At 39.4% G+C, this 14313-nt stretch overlaps 1 protein-coding gene across 4 annotated transcripts in view; it reads right to left on the bottom strand.

The window, feature by feature from the left end:
• The window catches only part of KIF16B (kinesin family member 16B), a 138537-nt gene that overhangs the window by 36467 nt on the left and 87757 nt on the right, over positions 1 to 14313 (bottom strand). For 3 of the 4 annotated variants that reach the window (XM_048935474.1, XM_048935471.1, XM_048935472.1), the window contains 2 exons: positions 13722 to 13844; positions 6571 to 6660 (listed from right to left, as the gene is read on the bottom strand). In XM_048935474.1, coding sequence (XP_048791431.1) covers positions 6571 to 6660; positions 13722 to 13844 — 213 coding nt within the window. Of the gene's footprint in view, positions 1 to 6570; positions 6661 to 13721; positions 13892 to 14313 lie in introns of those variants that run through there. The other variant, XM_048935475.1, reaches the window with a different exon arrangement.

Here is a 14313-nt window from a genome sequence, read left to right as displayed (position 1 = left end):
GATTTTCAATTGTCATTTGGTTAGGAGTTTCTCAACATCAGCCTCAGCAATCACTGTAGCTGTGAAAGATTGGATTTCAGACACAGAAGGTTTCAGAATGAACTCATTTTAAACAGCGTCTTAGAAGTTTGCAGTTATTTACAGCTATAGTGCTTTACATTTCCTATGACCAAACACTAGAAACATTCAGATGTCCAGAATTATGCATTCAATGTAAATGTATTATCTAAATCTCATCTCTTAATGAAATTTGCAGTTATGGACACCAGTAAATGACAAATCTGATGGTAAAAGCAGCAGAGCTTCTGACAGACCAGCTCTGCTGCAACAAGCTTTTGCTTCCAAAGCAGCTCTTGTGCTCCAAAGCTCACCAGTTACACGGCAGCTGGCTCAGCAGCCCTGTAAGCCAAGCACCTCAAAGTTATTGCTTCCCCATCCTTTTGCCTCTTGAAGTAATCCCAGGAGATTAACATGAGTTTTACATTTAATGAAATGCTGCAGCTGCACAGTTACAAGTCAGAAAGCCGAAGCAGTCAGAAAGGTACACTCCCAGCTGAGAAGCTGCAGCTGCCCTAAGTGCTCTGCACAAGGAATGCTGACTTACAGCTCCCTCTTTGTTTAACCCATCTGGCTGTATTCTTTCTTGTGAGGGAGACTTAAAAAAAAATAATTACATGAATGCACAAAGGTTGATCAATTACCTTTATAATTATCTGGACAAAATAATGAACAACAACAAAAAAATCACTAGCCACATCTTGAAAGTTAGCAAGAAGTTGCCCTTATCTGCCCGTGACCCTGGAAATAACCTCTCTCCAAATCCAGGGATGCTCTCCTAAAATCAACAGCTTCACCTCATATTCATTCCCTCACCATTAACTGTGCTGGCATTTTGTGCTGAAGATTTCTTCCACTTATTACTTATCAAAAGCAAGACATGTACAGGCCATTTAAAAAGAAAATGTGGATCCCTCCCTTCCCTGGCTGTCACCCAGAAGGGGAGGATGGAGGCGAAAGGAAAGGACCGTGAGATCAAACCCTGATAGCTGAATCAACAATTCATGCCTCTTCTCATTACTGCATGGCAGAATTAATCCTAGGTAATAAGTGGGACGAGAGAAGAGTTTCCAAAGAACTTCAGAAGGGATTAGAACACTGATGTCCTACATTAACAGCAGGCATTTACATAAAGGTGTGTGGTTGCAGGCAGTATGGTTGGATGAAACACAACGTGAACTCACTGTGATACAGGAAGTTTCTTGCAGCTCATCCCTAAAAGAGAAAACATTTTAAAAGAGAAGGGACAAACTACTCTGAATGTTAGAGGGGAGATTTAGATGGGATATAAGGAAGAAGCTTGTTATGATCACAGTGCTGAGGCAGTGGCACAGGCTGCCCAGAGAGGTGGTGGTTCCCCATCCCTGCAGACAGCCAAGGTCAGGATGGACGGGGCTGTGAGCACTGCTGGAGCTGTGGGTGTCTCTGTGCACTGCAGGGTTGGACTGGATGGCCTTTTAAGGTTCCTATGAATTCAAACGAATCTACTTTGAATTTTCAAAGCTCTGAAATACTTAAAATATTTAAAAAATAAGCTTACAACAAATAATTGGAATTCATTCTATTCAAAAACATTCATATATTATTTCCGACAAGCTTGAGAAATATTTTCTGCTCTTTGAGTTTCATGCAATTCTTATGCAAAGCAAGAAAGCAGGAACCTTGAGTTCACTCCAAAAGAACTACATTCTGTCAAATAAATCACTGATTAATAGCGGATGTTGTTTTCAGATGTAAAATGGAGTAATATGACTCCCACTGACACTACCAACAAGAGTCTTTCCTCCTTAGAAATCTAGACTAAAAAATTGAAACCAGACAGACAGCATTTTTTCCTAATTATTATAATTGTTATAAAATACAACCTTTGCTGTCCAATATTTAAGTATATGAAAAACTCTACCATCCAAGCAAACGCTCCCACTGTCTGCAGCATGCAGGCATCCTAACTTCCAAGATACATGACATGAGATGTGTAACTACAATGTATCTCACTCATTTCCCCAGTGTACAGCACACAGGGTAGAAGCAGAGCACATGGGAACTCTGGATCGAAGGCTCAATCTTCTGTATAACATTTCCTGCTGCTTCAGTTATGGATATTACACATCCTTTTGGTCCCATAAGATGACATGAACCAGACCAGTGGAAGGGGAAGCTGGATCAATTTACGAGGCTTGAAATTCTTCAAAAATAATAACCAGTATTCTTGTGCTTTAGACAGCAAAAGATATAAATATTACTTTATACACAGACCACCATACATCATATATGGATACAGAAATTATTAGATTCTGTTAAACAGGCTACAAGCCAATAGCTCTAGCACTTCTTTCAAAATCTTGCCTGCATACACATCCTTATCTTCATGAATTGATCTATAAATGCAAGTATGCATTTTAACTGCTCTCTGACAAGCTCTGCATGGATTTACAAATATTTTAAGACAGCGGTTGACTATTAGGACTAAAAATGCCTTAATGCTACGTGCTTCCCTTTACACCATTTTTTTTGTATACACGAAGGAGGTTTCTAGAGAAGTGACAGTGAATGCTGTAAGCAAAGCTGACAATGAAAGCCTGCAAGACCTGGACAGAAAATGGCAAGTATGGAATCCCAAAATGCATGAAGGTCTTTACAGACCCTGGATTCAGGTAAGGAATGATAAATGGTCAACTGTTCCTCTGTTTTCCCTTGATAGAAGGAAGAGACAAGAAAGCTTTAAGAAGGGGGGAGCAGTGGCCAAATTCACAACACTCAAACTTGCTGAACTAACAGAGATAGGAGACAGCATTCCTCTCAACAAGGCAGGCAGAAAAGTTTTTTGCAGAAACCAGCACTCCAGTACTATTCCAAAACTGTTTATCTATAAGAAAAGAAGGAGGAAAAGTTCTTATGTCTCAATTAAAGAGCCTATTTGTTCCTGTTTCTGTCCAGTGGTGAACAAAAAGTGTATTTCATTACATAGGCCACTGCTGATGAAAGCCAAGGTATGATCTTCAATAAAATCCCAGAAACAAGAGTGTCATTTACAAATACGTAGCATAAGAAAGCTGAAGATAAGCAAACAACAATTGTGTAGATCTGCAAACAACATCATCAGAAAACCCAACCCAACCAGCCAACGAAAAAACCACAACAACAAACCAGCAGGGACTTACAATGCTGGTGTTTGCCTGCCTTTGGCACAGCCTCATCCTGCAGCAACTCCTCCAGTCTTCCTCAGTTTGCAAGTGACACTTCTCTTAGACAAGCAGCCATCACCATCCAGCCATTTACATAACAAGGAACGTGAAGGTGCACAAAATATAACACATACTGAGAATGTAAGACATTAAGAGAGTTCCTGCTCCTGGAAAGACAGACTTTTTAAAAACTCTTCCCAATAAATCAGTTTTCCAATGCATTCCTTTGGGAATTCAGTGGCAGCAACATGAAATGCAAGATCAGCAAGTTATTAAAATACTGATGTAGTAATTCAGAACCGAGCAGCTAATGAGCTGCAAAGTTCACTTCTAAAAAGCAGGACACTCATATGTTAAACACATTCCCAGTATTTTCTCTGTCCATTATAAATGTTAATTTAGAGTTGGAAGGTAAGTGATACAAAATAAAATCCAACTTTGATGGGTTCTGATGACATTTAAGGATGAAATTTCTTTGCAACAAAACGTAGGAACTATGGAGCCAACTTTGCCAAAATTGTTATTAAATGTACTTTAGTGTCATAATGAATGCCAAATTAGGTCACTGGAAAATGTAAGGAGACAGATGACTTTCAGTTTGCCAAACAAACCAAGCTCATTTACTTTGCAAAATTAATCCCAAATTTCCATAAATTAAGGCTATTTAAAAACAAATAGGCTAAAATATAGGAAAGCACTGCTCACTTACATACATCACACTGATAGTGAAACTCCTTCTAAGAAAACAAACTCCAAATCTTTACTGCAGTGAACAATATGAAAAGTTTCACTCATCACAAGGGCACCGTTTGTGGAAATGCCAACAAGCAGAAGAAACCAGCTGCATACTGGCTAGGTTTCTTTAGCCCATAGGCTTGCTATTTATTTCTGGTGCTCTAAGTCTCAAAGTACTGAACACAACACAACAACCTGCACTACACAGAAGAAAGCAGGCAGCATCACTGCTGAAGGGAACAGTGCTTCCAGAGTAGATTCTCACTGACAGGAGAAAACTACCAGAGATGCAGTGGATGACTCGATCAAACACCCACCTTTCTTCTCCTGTGCTTTACAGTGCTTTGTACTTAGAGAAGATGCATACTGAATCTGACCAATAATGCATTTGAGGTTGCTTTGAAGAGGAGTCTAGACAAAAGGTGGAAGAAGATTGTAACAAAGCTATAGATCTGCTGTTTCAGACAGTAACATGGTTAACCATTTCTTCCAAGCACACTGGAAGCCAAAACACATTAACATGCTTCTTCAAAAAGTACCTCACTTTAGGGAAAGGCGTATGACAAACTTGTGCGACTTGGCATTTGCCCTGACTTACACAGAGACTGCTGAGGAAAGAGCAGATGACTCAATAAAACATCCTGTGATGCCTCTCCTACATGGAAATTAGAAATTTAATCACCTGTATAGTTAAGCCAATAATTCTGTTAATGTACTAGACGTCAATCTCAATAAATTGACCTAAGACCAAATATATGGCAGCACGGAAGTGTCAATAAGAAACAAATGAGCACATTAACATATAAAATATATTGAGCTTGTCAGCATGGCTGCAGATAGTGAAGGAGCATAAGGAATGAAAATTGCTTATTTGAAGCATGTATTCTCCTCATTTGAGGAAGATAATTATTGACCTGTAATTGTTCTCAGGAGATGCATGGAGATAACATAACATCAGAACCCTTGCACCTCTTGCTAAAAGCTACGAAGAAAATCTGCAGGAGGTGCTACTGCTTTGCTTTTCTGACCTACTAATATCACTCCTAAGCCCTTCTGATTCTTAAGAAAAAAATCCTCCCCCTGTAACACCAAAAAGCCTGCATTTGTCAGCCTGCGAGTCACATACGCTCACTTCAAAAAGTTGACAATAACATGCTGCAGCACAAGGGACAATTTAATGGAGGCTTTAAGAACATCAGATTCCTTCTGAATTTGATTACTACAAACCACTATGAAGTTGATCTCCTGAAATAATTGTAAATGTCATATTCATTGTTCCTCAATGTACTGTCAGGACTGATAACAGGCTCTGAGCAAGTCTGCTTGAACACGTTTTCCTAAAAGGGGGAGATCAGTGTCTGCAGAGGGATTCAGGCAACCCTTTTCTATTTCAAACAGGTGACAGTCTAGCCATTTTTTCATAGGAGTTAGATGCAATTAGGATATTAATGTCTACATATCGTATCTCCGCAGCAATTTATTTGAATAAAAAATATCACAGTGATGTTCGCTCAAAATAATATTTTTAAAAGCACTTGTGAAAAGAGAATGTTTCAATTTTCTACTCAAAATTCGTTTTGATCTTTTAGAACTTCCTGACAATCAGAAAAGATGACTGTAATTTTCTTCTTAGGCTTACTCTTCTTTAGATAGTGTGTAGTTTCAGTTTCTGGGTTTCATACTCTTTTGGAAGGGGAATGGAATTCAGTTCCAGAATCTCCACAAGACACAGACTCTTGGTATTCTACTCTTTAAAACCTCAATGTCTTCCCATGCTCAATACATTTTCAGCTTAAAGAATAGATAAGAAAAAATAAAGAATAAACCCTTTGCATGCTATTGCATCACACTCTCTCAGACATTAATGCCTTTTAGTATACAGCCCGTGAAAATACACGGTCTGTGCTTCCTTACTTGAGACAACTCTCAAATTAGGATAACTTCAATTGCTTGAATGATTTATTTCTGCTAATATCCACCAGAACAAGGAGAAAGAAAGCAAAACATTAATAGTTAAAAGCTAGATGTGGAAACCAAGAACTGTAATTCTACAAACACTCGCTCCCATGAACTAAAGTGTTGTCAGGCACAGCTCCTCACATCCTGAATGCTCAAAGTCTCAGAGGTGGTCAGAAAGATCAATTTTCCATTTTGCAGAAACCTGGAAACCACTATCACAAAAGGGTATCTGTGGAACAACGCACTCCTTTCAAAAGAGGAGTTGTCAGGATGACGTGGTCTGACTGCAAGTATTTTGCAATGAACAAAGCAGCAACCTCCAGGGAATGACTCCAGCTGGCAGCACAGGGAATTAATGGCTAGAGGCAGCACATTTAGTCATGGTTTCACTGTAGTAACAGCATGCAACAATCCATCCTGGTTCTAGCAGCCTTGGAGCTTCAAACTGCCAAAGGGCTTGCCATTTTTACTAAGAATCAGACTGGTTTAGCGTAAGCTTCTCTTTCCCCCTTCTCCCAAAAAAGGCAAAAGAAACTCAAAAAAAAAAAACCCAAACAAACCAGCAACAACAAACCCACAAAGTTATTTTCAAGGCTCCGCTCTTTCCTTCAAGACAGATTTTCCCAAAACTTACCTCTGGGTACTTCAATTTTAAAGTTCGATGCATTTCCCGAAAACGACTGTATCGCCTGAATACTGTCCATGTCTCATCCAGGACTGTTATCTGTATCAGATGATAGAAAAAGAAGAAACAGAAGTAAAAGCACATAGCACACCACACTAAGAACTATGCAATACAGAGAGTTATGTGATTAACATGGATAACAGTAATTTCCTTAAATTCTTTAATTTTTGGTTACTCAACTTTTCTGTTATCACACAAGCAAGTTTTTTGTGGTTTTTTTTGTGTTTGTTTTTAAATAAGGATCACTGCAAATGAAAAAACTGAACACATGTATTCCATATTCCAGAGTAGACTGACAAGCCTGTAAATACCTGAAAATATCCCAATCACTTGTCAGTGCAGCTATGCAGCTCACAGCAATACAATTAGTGGCTGTTCCACTAATGAACAGCACCCAGCACAAGTGTAGTGTAGCCTCTCTGTATGTTGATGTAAATGCATCTATACTCATATAAAATTATGCATATATGTATATAGAAATACACATGAAAACATTAAACATACTTTTCCTGTAAACAGTTTGTTATCGTATAGAATGTGGTTCCAATCTGTACAGTAAAGAACAACATATATTGCCTTTCAGTGGAAGATATTCCTTTAAAGCACTCTAGGCCTGTGCCATCAGTATGTTGATGAGCATCCCGTTTATACAGGAAGTTTCATTAAAATCAACAGAAGTGCTCCTGTGAAAAAAACAGATAGCAAAGGGAGCCAAGAGGAGGGCAATTCAGCTATCTAACTTTGCCATCAGTTATACTCCAAACCCTCATTGGAACTGAGAAACCGGCATAAAAATTTCAGTGAACGAAAAATTTTTCACCACCTAAAATTAGGTGAGATGAAAGAAATTCCTAAGTGGGTCATAAAAGTGATATGAAGAGCCTTTGATTTCACAGCAAAGCCCTTCTACTGCTCTGATGATCTAATGCTATCGAGTGATGCTGCAGCGAGAGGAGGGCATTCTGCTACGCCAACTAGCACAGCTGAAGAAAACCAACTAGCAATAGCTGAACAGGAAAGCTTGCTGCTTTTTTAACCTAATAGGCCTAATATATGATATAACTTCTGTCCAGCAATGAATTTGTACACAAAAATCAACAATATGCATTTTGCAAAATGCATTTTACAAAGATATGGGTTTGGGTTTTAATCCAAAAGTGACTCTTAAAATGCACAAGCAACTCCCATACTACAAAGCATATGATAGTCACAGGACAATGGAAAATGGGAATGGAGAAGGATAACCGAGTAAGAGAAAAGGAAACTGGGACGAAAAAGCCAGCATCCTGGTTTGACAAGAGCCAGCAGTGTGCTCCTGCAGCCTGGAAGGCCAACTATACCGTGAGCTGCATCAACAGAGGGGCAATGGGTAGCAGAAAGGCAAGAGATGCGATTGTTCCCAACTGCTCTGCCCTTGTGAGGCCCTATCTCCATCACTGTGTCCAGGCCTGGGGCCCCCAACACAAGAAGGATGCAGAGCTGTTGGAGTGAATCCAGAGAAGGACCACAAAAATGTTCAGAGGGCTGGAGCACCTCTCCTGTGAAGAAAGGTTGAGGGATGTGGGTTCGTTCAGCCTGCAGAACAGAAGGCTCTGGTAAGATCTCACTGAAGCCATCCAGTACTTGAAGGGAGATTATAAGCAAGAGGGGGAGTGACTTTTTACATGGTCTGATAGTGGTAAGACAAGAGGGAATGAATGTCTTTAAGAGAGGAGATTTAGGTTAAACATTGAGAGATGTTTCACTCAGAGGTTGGTGAGGCCCTGGCTGCCCAGAGAGCTGTGGGCGCCCCATCCCTGGAGGTGCCCAAGGCCAAGCAGCATTTCTAAGAGTTGCCAACTCAGCCTTTTCCCAAAGCAATCTCTGACCCATGCTTCCCCATCCCATCTGCCTTTACAGGGGTAAACTAAAAACACTGATACTGGCAGAAGTGCTTTGGAAACCAAAAAAATGATAACAGGAATTAGGCTTTCTTTTATTGATTGATTTTTAGTTTAAAGATATACATAAACAAAACTGGACTTCTAAAATCTAACAGTGCTTTTCACAGCTATTTACTTTTCACAAATTGCAGCTGGACTAGATGTTCAGTTGGAAGACACCTCCACAGGTCTATTCTGTTCTAAAACAAACATTTTTCTAACATATCTCCTCAATGCAAAATCATTATTTCTGATATAATTCATCTTTCCTGTCACCAACATGCTTGACTGCTGCTAGGATGTCTGCATGATGGACTGCATTTCCTTACAAATAAATTCACACAGTTGCCCTCCCTCAATGTAATGTTAACAATCTCTCAAGCCCTACAGAGGAGGTGATTGGATACAACCTGCACGGGCAGGTTTAACTACAATAAATGAGGGATTCAGGAATATGCATGCTGCACCAACCTTAATTAACCCATTATCCATTTTGCTCTCAATAATCACCTTAAAGTAAAGCACTCTGTGACTTCAATGTTGTTTCTAGTTTGTTATTGCTTTAATTCTGCATTGTAATATTGCCAATTGAACTGTGGACTTTTACTGTGATCAATTTCATTTGCACATGATATTTATGCAAAAACGACCTCTTTTTTTTTCCCCAGAGCTTTCACACTGGCAATGCCTTTCAGGAAGCAATCTAGCCTGAAGCATCTAGGACTCTCCCAGTTACACAGCCTGGGGAAGAGCAGGTATGTCAGCTTGCCATCGATGCTGTTGTCTGAGCATCTGGCAGCTGTCTAAGTGACAGGGCAGTGCTGAATGTACCCAACTGCCTGCAGCCAATTTTATTACACTTCTTAAAAGGATCTAATGAATACAACTGTGTTAACCACTCCAGAAATACTTGATAGAACTACATTGGAAAGCAAAGCCACGGATCTGTGCTGCTGAGTACCTTATGATGACCTTAGCCTTGACTTACAGTTGTGTTACTTTTTTCACTCCAGTGAAAGTGCCGTATTTCCTACATAAAACCCAGACATTTGGAAGGAAGTAGTGCAGTCCTGTTTCCTTAACTTTCACTCTGCACAATGGCAGACAATCACTTCACCGACATTTTCAACCGATTTCACTCTAAGTCACTCAAAAGATTTGTTCTCCCACCCACTCCCATACAAATAAGTAAACCCACAAAAATAGGTGGATATTACACCTACTTCTGAATCCGTCAGAAAAAAAAGAATTCCCATCTTACATGTCTGATCTGAAACAGACACTGTGAAAATTGACTTTGTTGAAATTACTCCTCCCACTGTCAATGAATACAGCCTATGAAAATTTAGAACCTGCAGGACACTAAGAGACTCATCATGGCCTTTTTATGGATTTTTTTTAATTTATCTTTAAGGGTGTTAATACTGCTGAGGACTATTTTTTAACTGTGTTCCCCATGGGGCATGCAATGCTTCATGTATTAATGAGCACTGCTTGATGAGCACTGCTTTTGCTTTATTCCAATTCTGCATTAACTCTCAGAGCACAGGAGAAAATGCTGATGAAACCCATCAATGTTTTTAGCAAACCCACCACAGCAGTTGGTGAACACAAAAAAACCCAACCAACCAACCAAAAAAAAACCCCAACCCACTGCTTTGGGATGCATCTGCCTTGATCTTCTACAGAGAACCCATCAAAGATGACTGGAAGGCTTTGAAACACAAGAAAAAGCAAGTTTTGATAAAATATCTAAGAGGATGAATAAAATGAAAGAAGTCGTAACAACTGAGGAAAGCTGAACAAAATGAGAAGGCATGTATGTGTACATTTATATATGTGTATATATATGTATATATAAGCACACACCCCCCTTTTGCTCTTGTCAAAGGATCCCAGCAGGGCTATGCCTGATTTCTGGTTTAGTTTCCCACCTCCTGCTCTTGTGAGACCCGCTCGTGTCTTTGAACTGGAGGTTCCCCCTTCCCTGCAACCTCACTGCTCCTCCTGCTTCCCACAGATGCTGTCTAGTAATTTCAGGTACTCTCTGTAACAAATGCCAACAATGCAAAAAATCTTCCCACATGCTGTTTCTACTGTGGCTTTGTCTGAATATTTTGTGTATTACAGCAACACAAAAGGAAGCAGAGAACACACGATAATCTTCAGGTATTCTAATTCAGCTCTAAGGTAACTGAGTTTAGACCTGATTAAGTTACCGCTGCTTCATCGTGTCTTTAAATACTGCATATAAAACTGTCACCCAAAAGGAAATTTATTTGGAAAGTTACCTATTAGTATCAAATATTTAATAGCAGAGCCACAGAAATAACTCCATGATTTTTCTTGCAGCAAAAGAAGGTGCTAACTCTAATAATTAAAGTGTTTCTTGGTTTCTATTTTGCATTCTCCCCAAAAGGATCTTGTGGGCCTTGCTTGACATCAGAAAGCGTGACCTGTATTGAGTGACAGAAGGTGAGCAGGTCAGAACACCTTTCCAGAGATCATGTCCATCTAGATGGACGAGATGCTGAACTTGCACTAGAAGAAAATACTGTTGGATGGTATAGAAGGATTGAAAGACTTACGAACTAACACAAGAAGTGTGGAACTTGTTCTCTTTCTCTGGGCATACAAACAAAGTAGTTTTTACTATTTCATTTTACAAGAAGAAATTTATACAAAATATTTCTCAGATTTGTTCCTCCATGTAGCAATATAATATACAAGGATTTCACTGCAAAAACAATCATTAGAATCATCTGCTGATGAAAAAACTTCTGAGATACTTAGGATTCAAAGGCTTTGAGTCTCTTTTACAGTTCAACTCAATCACCTTGACTGTGACAGATTTTTAAGTGCTGCTGCACACATATAGGTCAGCCACCCATTTTCCCAACAAGAACAACAACCTTGGTGAAGAAAGCCCATTTGGGCAGCAACAAAGGACATGAGACAAGCACAAGGGCCCCCTTCCAAGATTGATGTACTTTCTAATGCACCATCACCTGGAAATTAACTAAAGAAAAGTGGGGCTATAATAAAGAATTATTTCTACAACTGACATTGTATCCTCACCCATCAGGAAAGGATAAAACATGTTCACATTCTCTCCTTCTTGCCTGCAGAAAGACAATTCTACTTTCCTAGCTTTTAGGGGAAAAAAATAAATCACTATATCACATATTCTGATATCTTACAGAATATGAGTAGGAACAGCTGAAGGATACTAAAGATCGAAGCAGAGATGGGAGCTCTGCAGGGAAAAGATTTAAAACAGAAAAGTTTGTGGAAACTCTGCAGACTGTAGCTTGGAGCAAAATCCTGACCATAGCAAAAGCAGTCTGGTGTGGCACAGAGATCTGTAGGCAAAGGGGAAAAAAAAAGTGTACACTGATGATTGATTCGCGTAAGGGAGCAACTAAGATATCTCACAGAGTGTCTAACTAAGGTTCACAGGAGTTATAATAAAAATATTTATTGCTCTAAGGAAGTCGGAAACAATGGAACACAATTACTGAAGTGATAGCCCATTCCCTACTCTGTACCATCATTTACTTGCTTTGAACTTGATCAAAGATATTTAAGCAGCAGTTTCTCTAAGAGGCAGCCTAGAGTTGGTACAGGAGAGAGAAAAAATGATGGTACTGACAAGCACAACAGAAGAGAACAGCCACACCATACACAAAGCTCTTGGTCAGAGGACTGCATCAGGTCATTCCATGCCACTGGAGAGGCCAGACTGTGAGTCTTGCAGAAACAAAATACAAGCAACAGAACTGCTGAAGCCTAATTTCATGTGTTCTTGTATTTTTTGTTTGGATATTATCCTGTTCTTTCCTCATCAAAAACCCCACCTTTCATTCATATCTCTCCCCCCAGAATAACATCACCTTCTGCATCAAGTGTAAACCTTCCTCCTATACTCTTTAACTACCTCTTTATGCCAGGTCCCCCCTCTATGCTTCCATGGGTTTTACGGATGAAGAAAGAGTACCTGGAGAAGAAATCTACTGATTGTGACTAAAAGGACATAACACTTCTTACTTTATCTACCTTTACTATCATTATCCAGTTTAGTAAATCCCACCTGAAGAAAACAGCTGGCAAATAGAGCAGTCCTTGGGGAGGGCTCATGTGCACTTACTCCTTTCTCAGCCTCTCTGATAGGTGCTGGGCTTTCACTGACCCCAGCAAATTCAACATCCAAACAGCAAAAAGGAGCATTCCATTCACAGACAGTACAATATGTTTCAAGATGACAATTTAATTAGCAATAAAAGAGCTAAGACTGACTGTCTCAATGAAAGACTCTGCAAAAGAGACCATGAACATAGCTCAAAAACAGACCTGCACACTGTGAAGGCAGGTCACTCCTCCAGCTATCACCACCTGATGAAGCATCTGGCAATAGATTCAGTGTAGGTGGCTGCCAACTGAGTCTCTGATGCCATGTACATCAGTTATGCTACATGTCCACATGCACTGAAAGCACATTTCCAATTAGATTTCACATCTTGCTTTGAAATAACTGGCTTAGTACCAGAGGAAACATAATGAATATGCATTTTTTCCAGCACTTCTGCAGAGTATTGACTGGGAGAGACACTAGAATGGAGGGGAAATAGCTTGGAAAAGAGAGACCTTGTAAACGCAAGGTGGGAAGAAACAAAACAAAAGAGCCAGAAATGAAACAAGCTTTTGTTGCAGAATACTTAATTAGGTAAACATTTCAAATCCAAACATTTCTGTACCTTACACTTGCATCTTAGTAAGACCTGGAATTGTCTTTCCCAAAGGTCTGACAACCAATCATTTGGAAAATACTATCTTTATAGTGTCCTGTACTGCGCATGCTTCTCAAAACCCCTTGTGTTCAGTAGTACAGAGGGCACTTGCACAGAAGGACAAGAACTGCACTCACTGGAACAAAGACTACGTAGCACTGGAATTAGCAAGGTGATTTCTGTAGTTTGGAGCTTCTCAGGTGTGCTTTCTATTGCTGTGTCCGCTGCTACTAACTATGATGTGGCTACAGTGAACACCTATGATTAGACAGAGATAACTAGGAACTAGATGTTTTTAAAGAAAAGGCATTTTCCTATTGTTATTATTACTACCATGATGCTATTTCTATGCTTGTAAAACATCAAGGAGAAGCAAGAGAAAAGCACTTACCTTTATTTCAAACTCATAGTGTTCATCCTTTCCCTGCCCACACAGGACATAGCGTGGAATACTAATTTTAATTGGGTCCTTTAGGTCATCTGGATTTGCTCCCAAAGAACGACAGACCATCCGCTTTCACGTGCATACCAAATAGGGAGAACAAAGGAAAACCAAAATCACTAAGTAAGGAAAAAGAAAAAAAAAACCTTCACTAAAACTGAGAAAGTATTCTCAGCCAGAAGAGCTGAGAGAGAAAGAGTGGCAGTGGCAGAAATTAATTTGAAAGTGAAGAAATTACTTGCAAACAAAGTAGATATGCTTTTATAAGCAAGTCCTAGCATTTCACTGTGCATAATAAACATGAGGTGAATTTACTGCAGAATACTGTTTCTTCTGTGAAAGGAAATTTTCAGCTTAGATATCAAAAATAAGGGAGAAGACTTATTAACACTGCTTGAAAAAATAAACATATATATGATGAGTTCGTTCTCATACATATTTATATAACAAATCTGTTTACAATAACATGTAAAGCTGTAGGAGGTCCAGGTAATTCAGAAAGCTCTTAAAGCTTGGATTTAAATCCAAGTCATTTTACAGT

This window comes from Lagopus muta, chromosome 2 (genome assembly GCF_023343835.1).
Source record: "Lagopus muta isolate bLagMut1 chromosome 2, bLagMut1 primary, whole genome shotgun sequence".
Taxonomy (NCBI): Eukaryota; Metazoa; Chordata; class Aves; order Galliformes; family Phasianidae; genus Lagopus; species Lagopus muta.
Note: the sequence above shows the minus strand (reverse complement) of the source record. Positions and strands in the feature narration are given on the sequence as shown.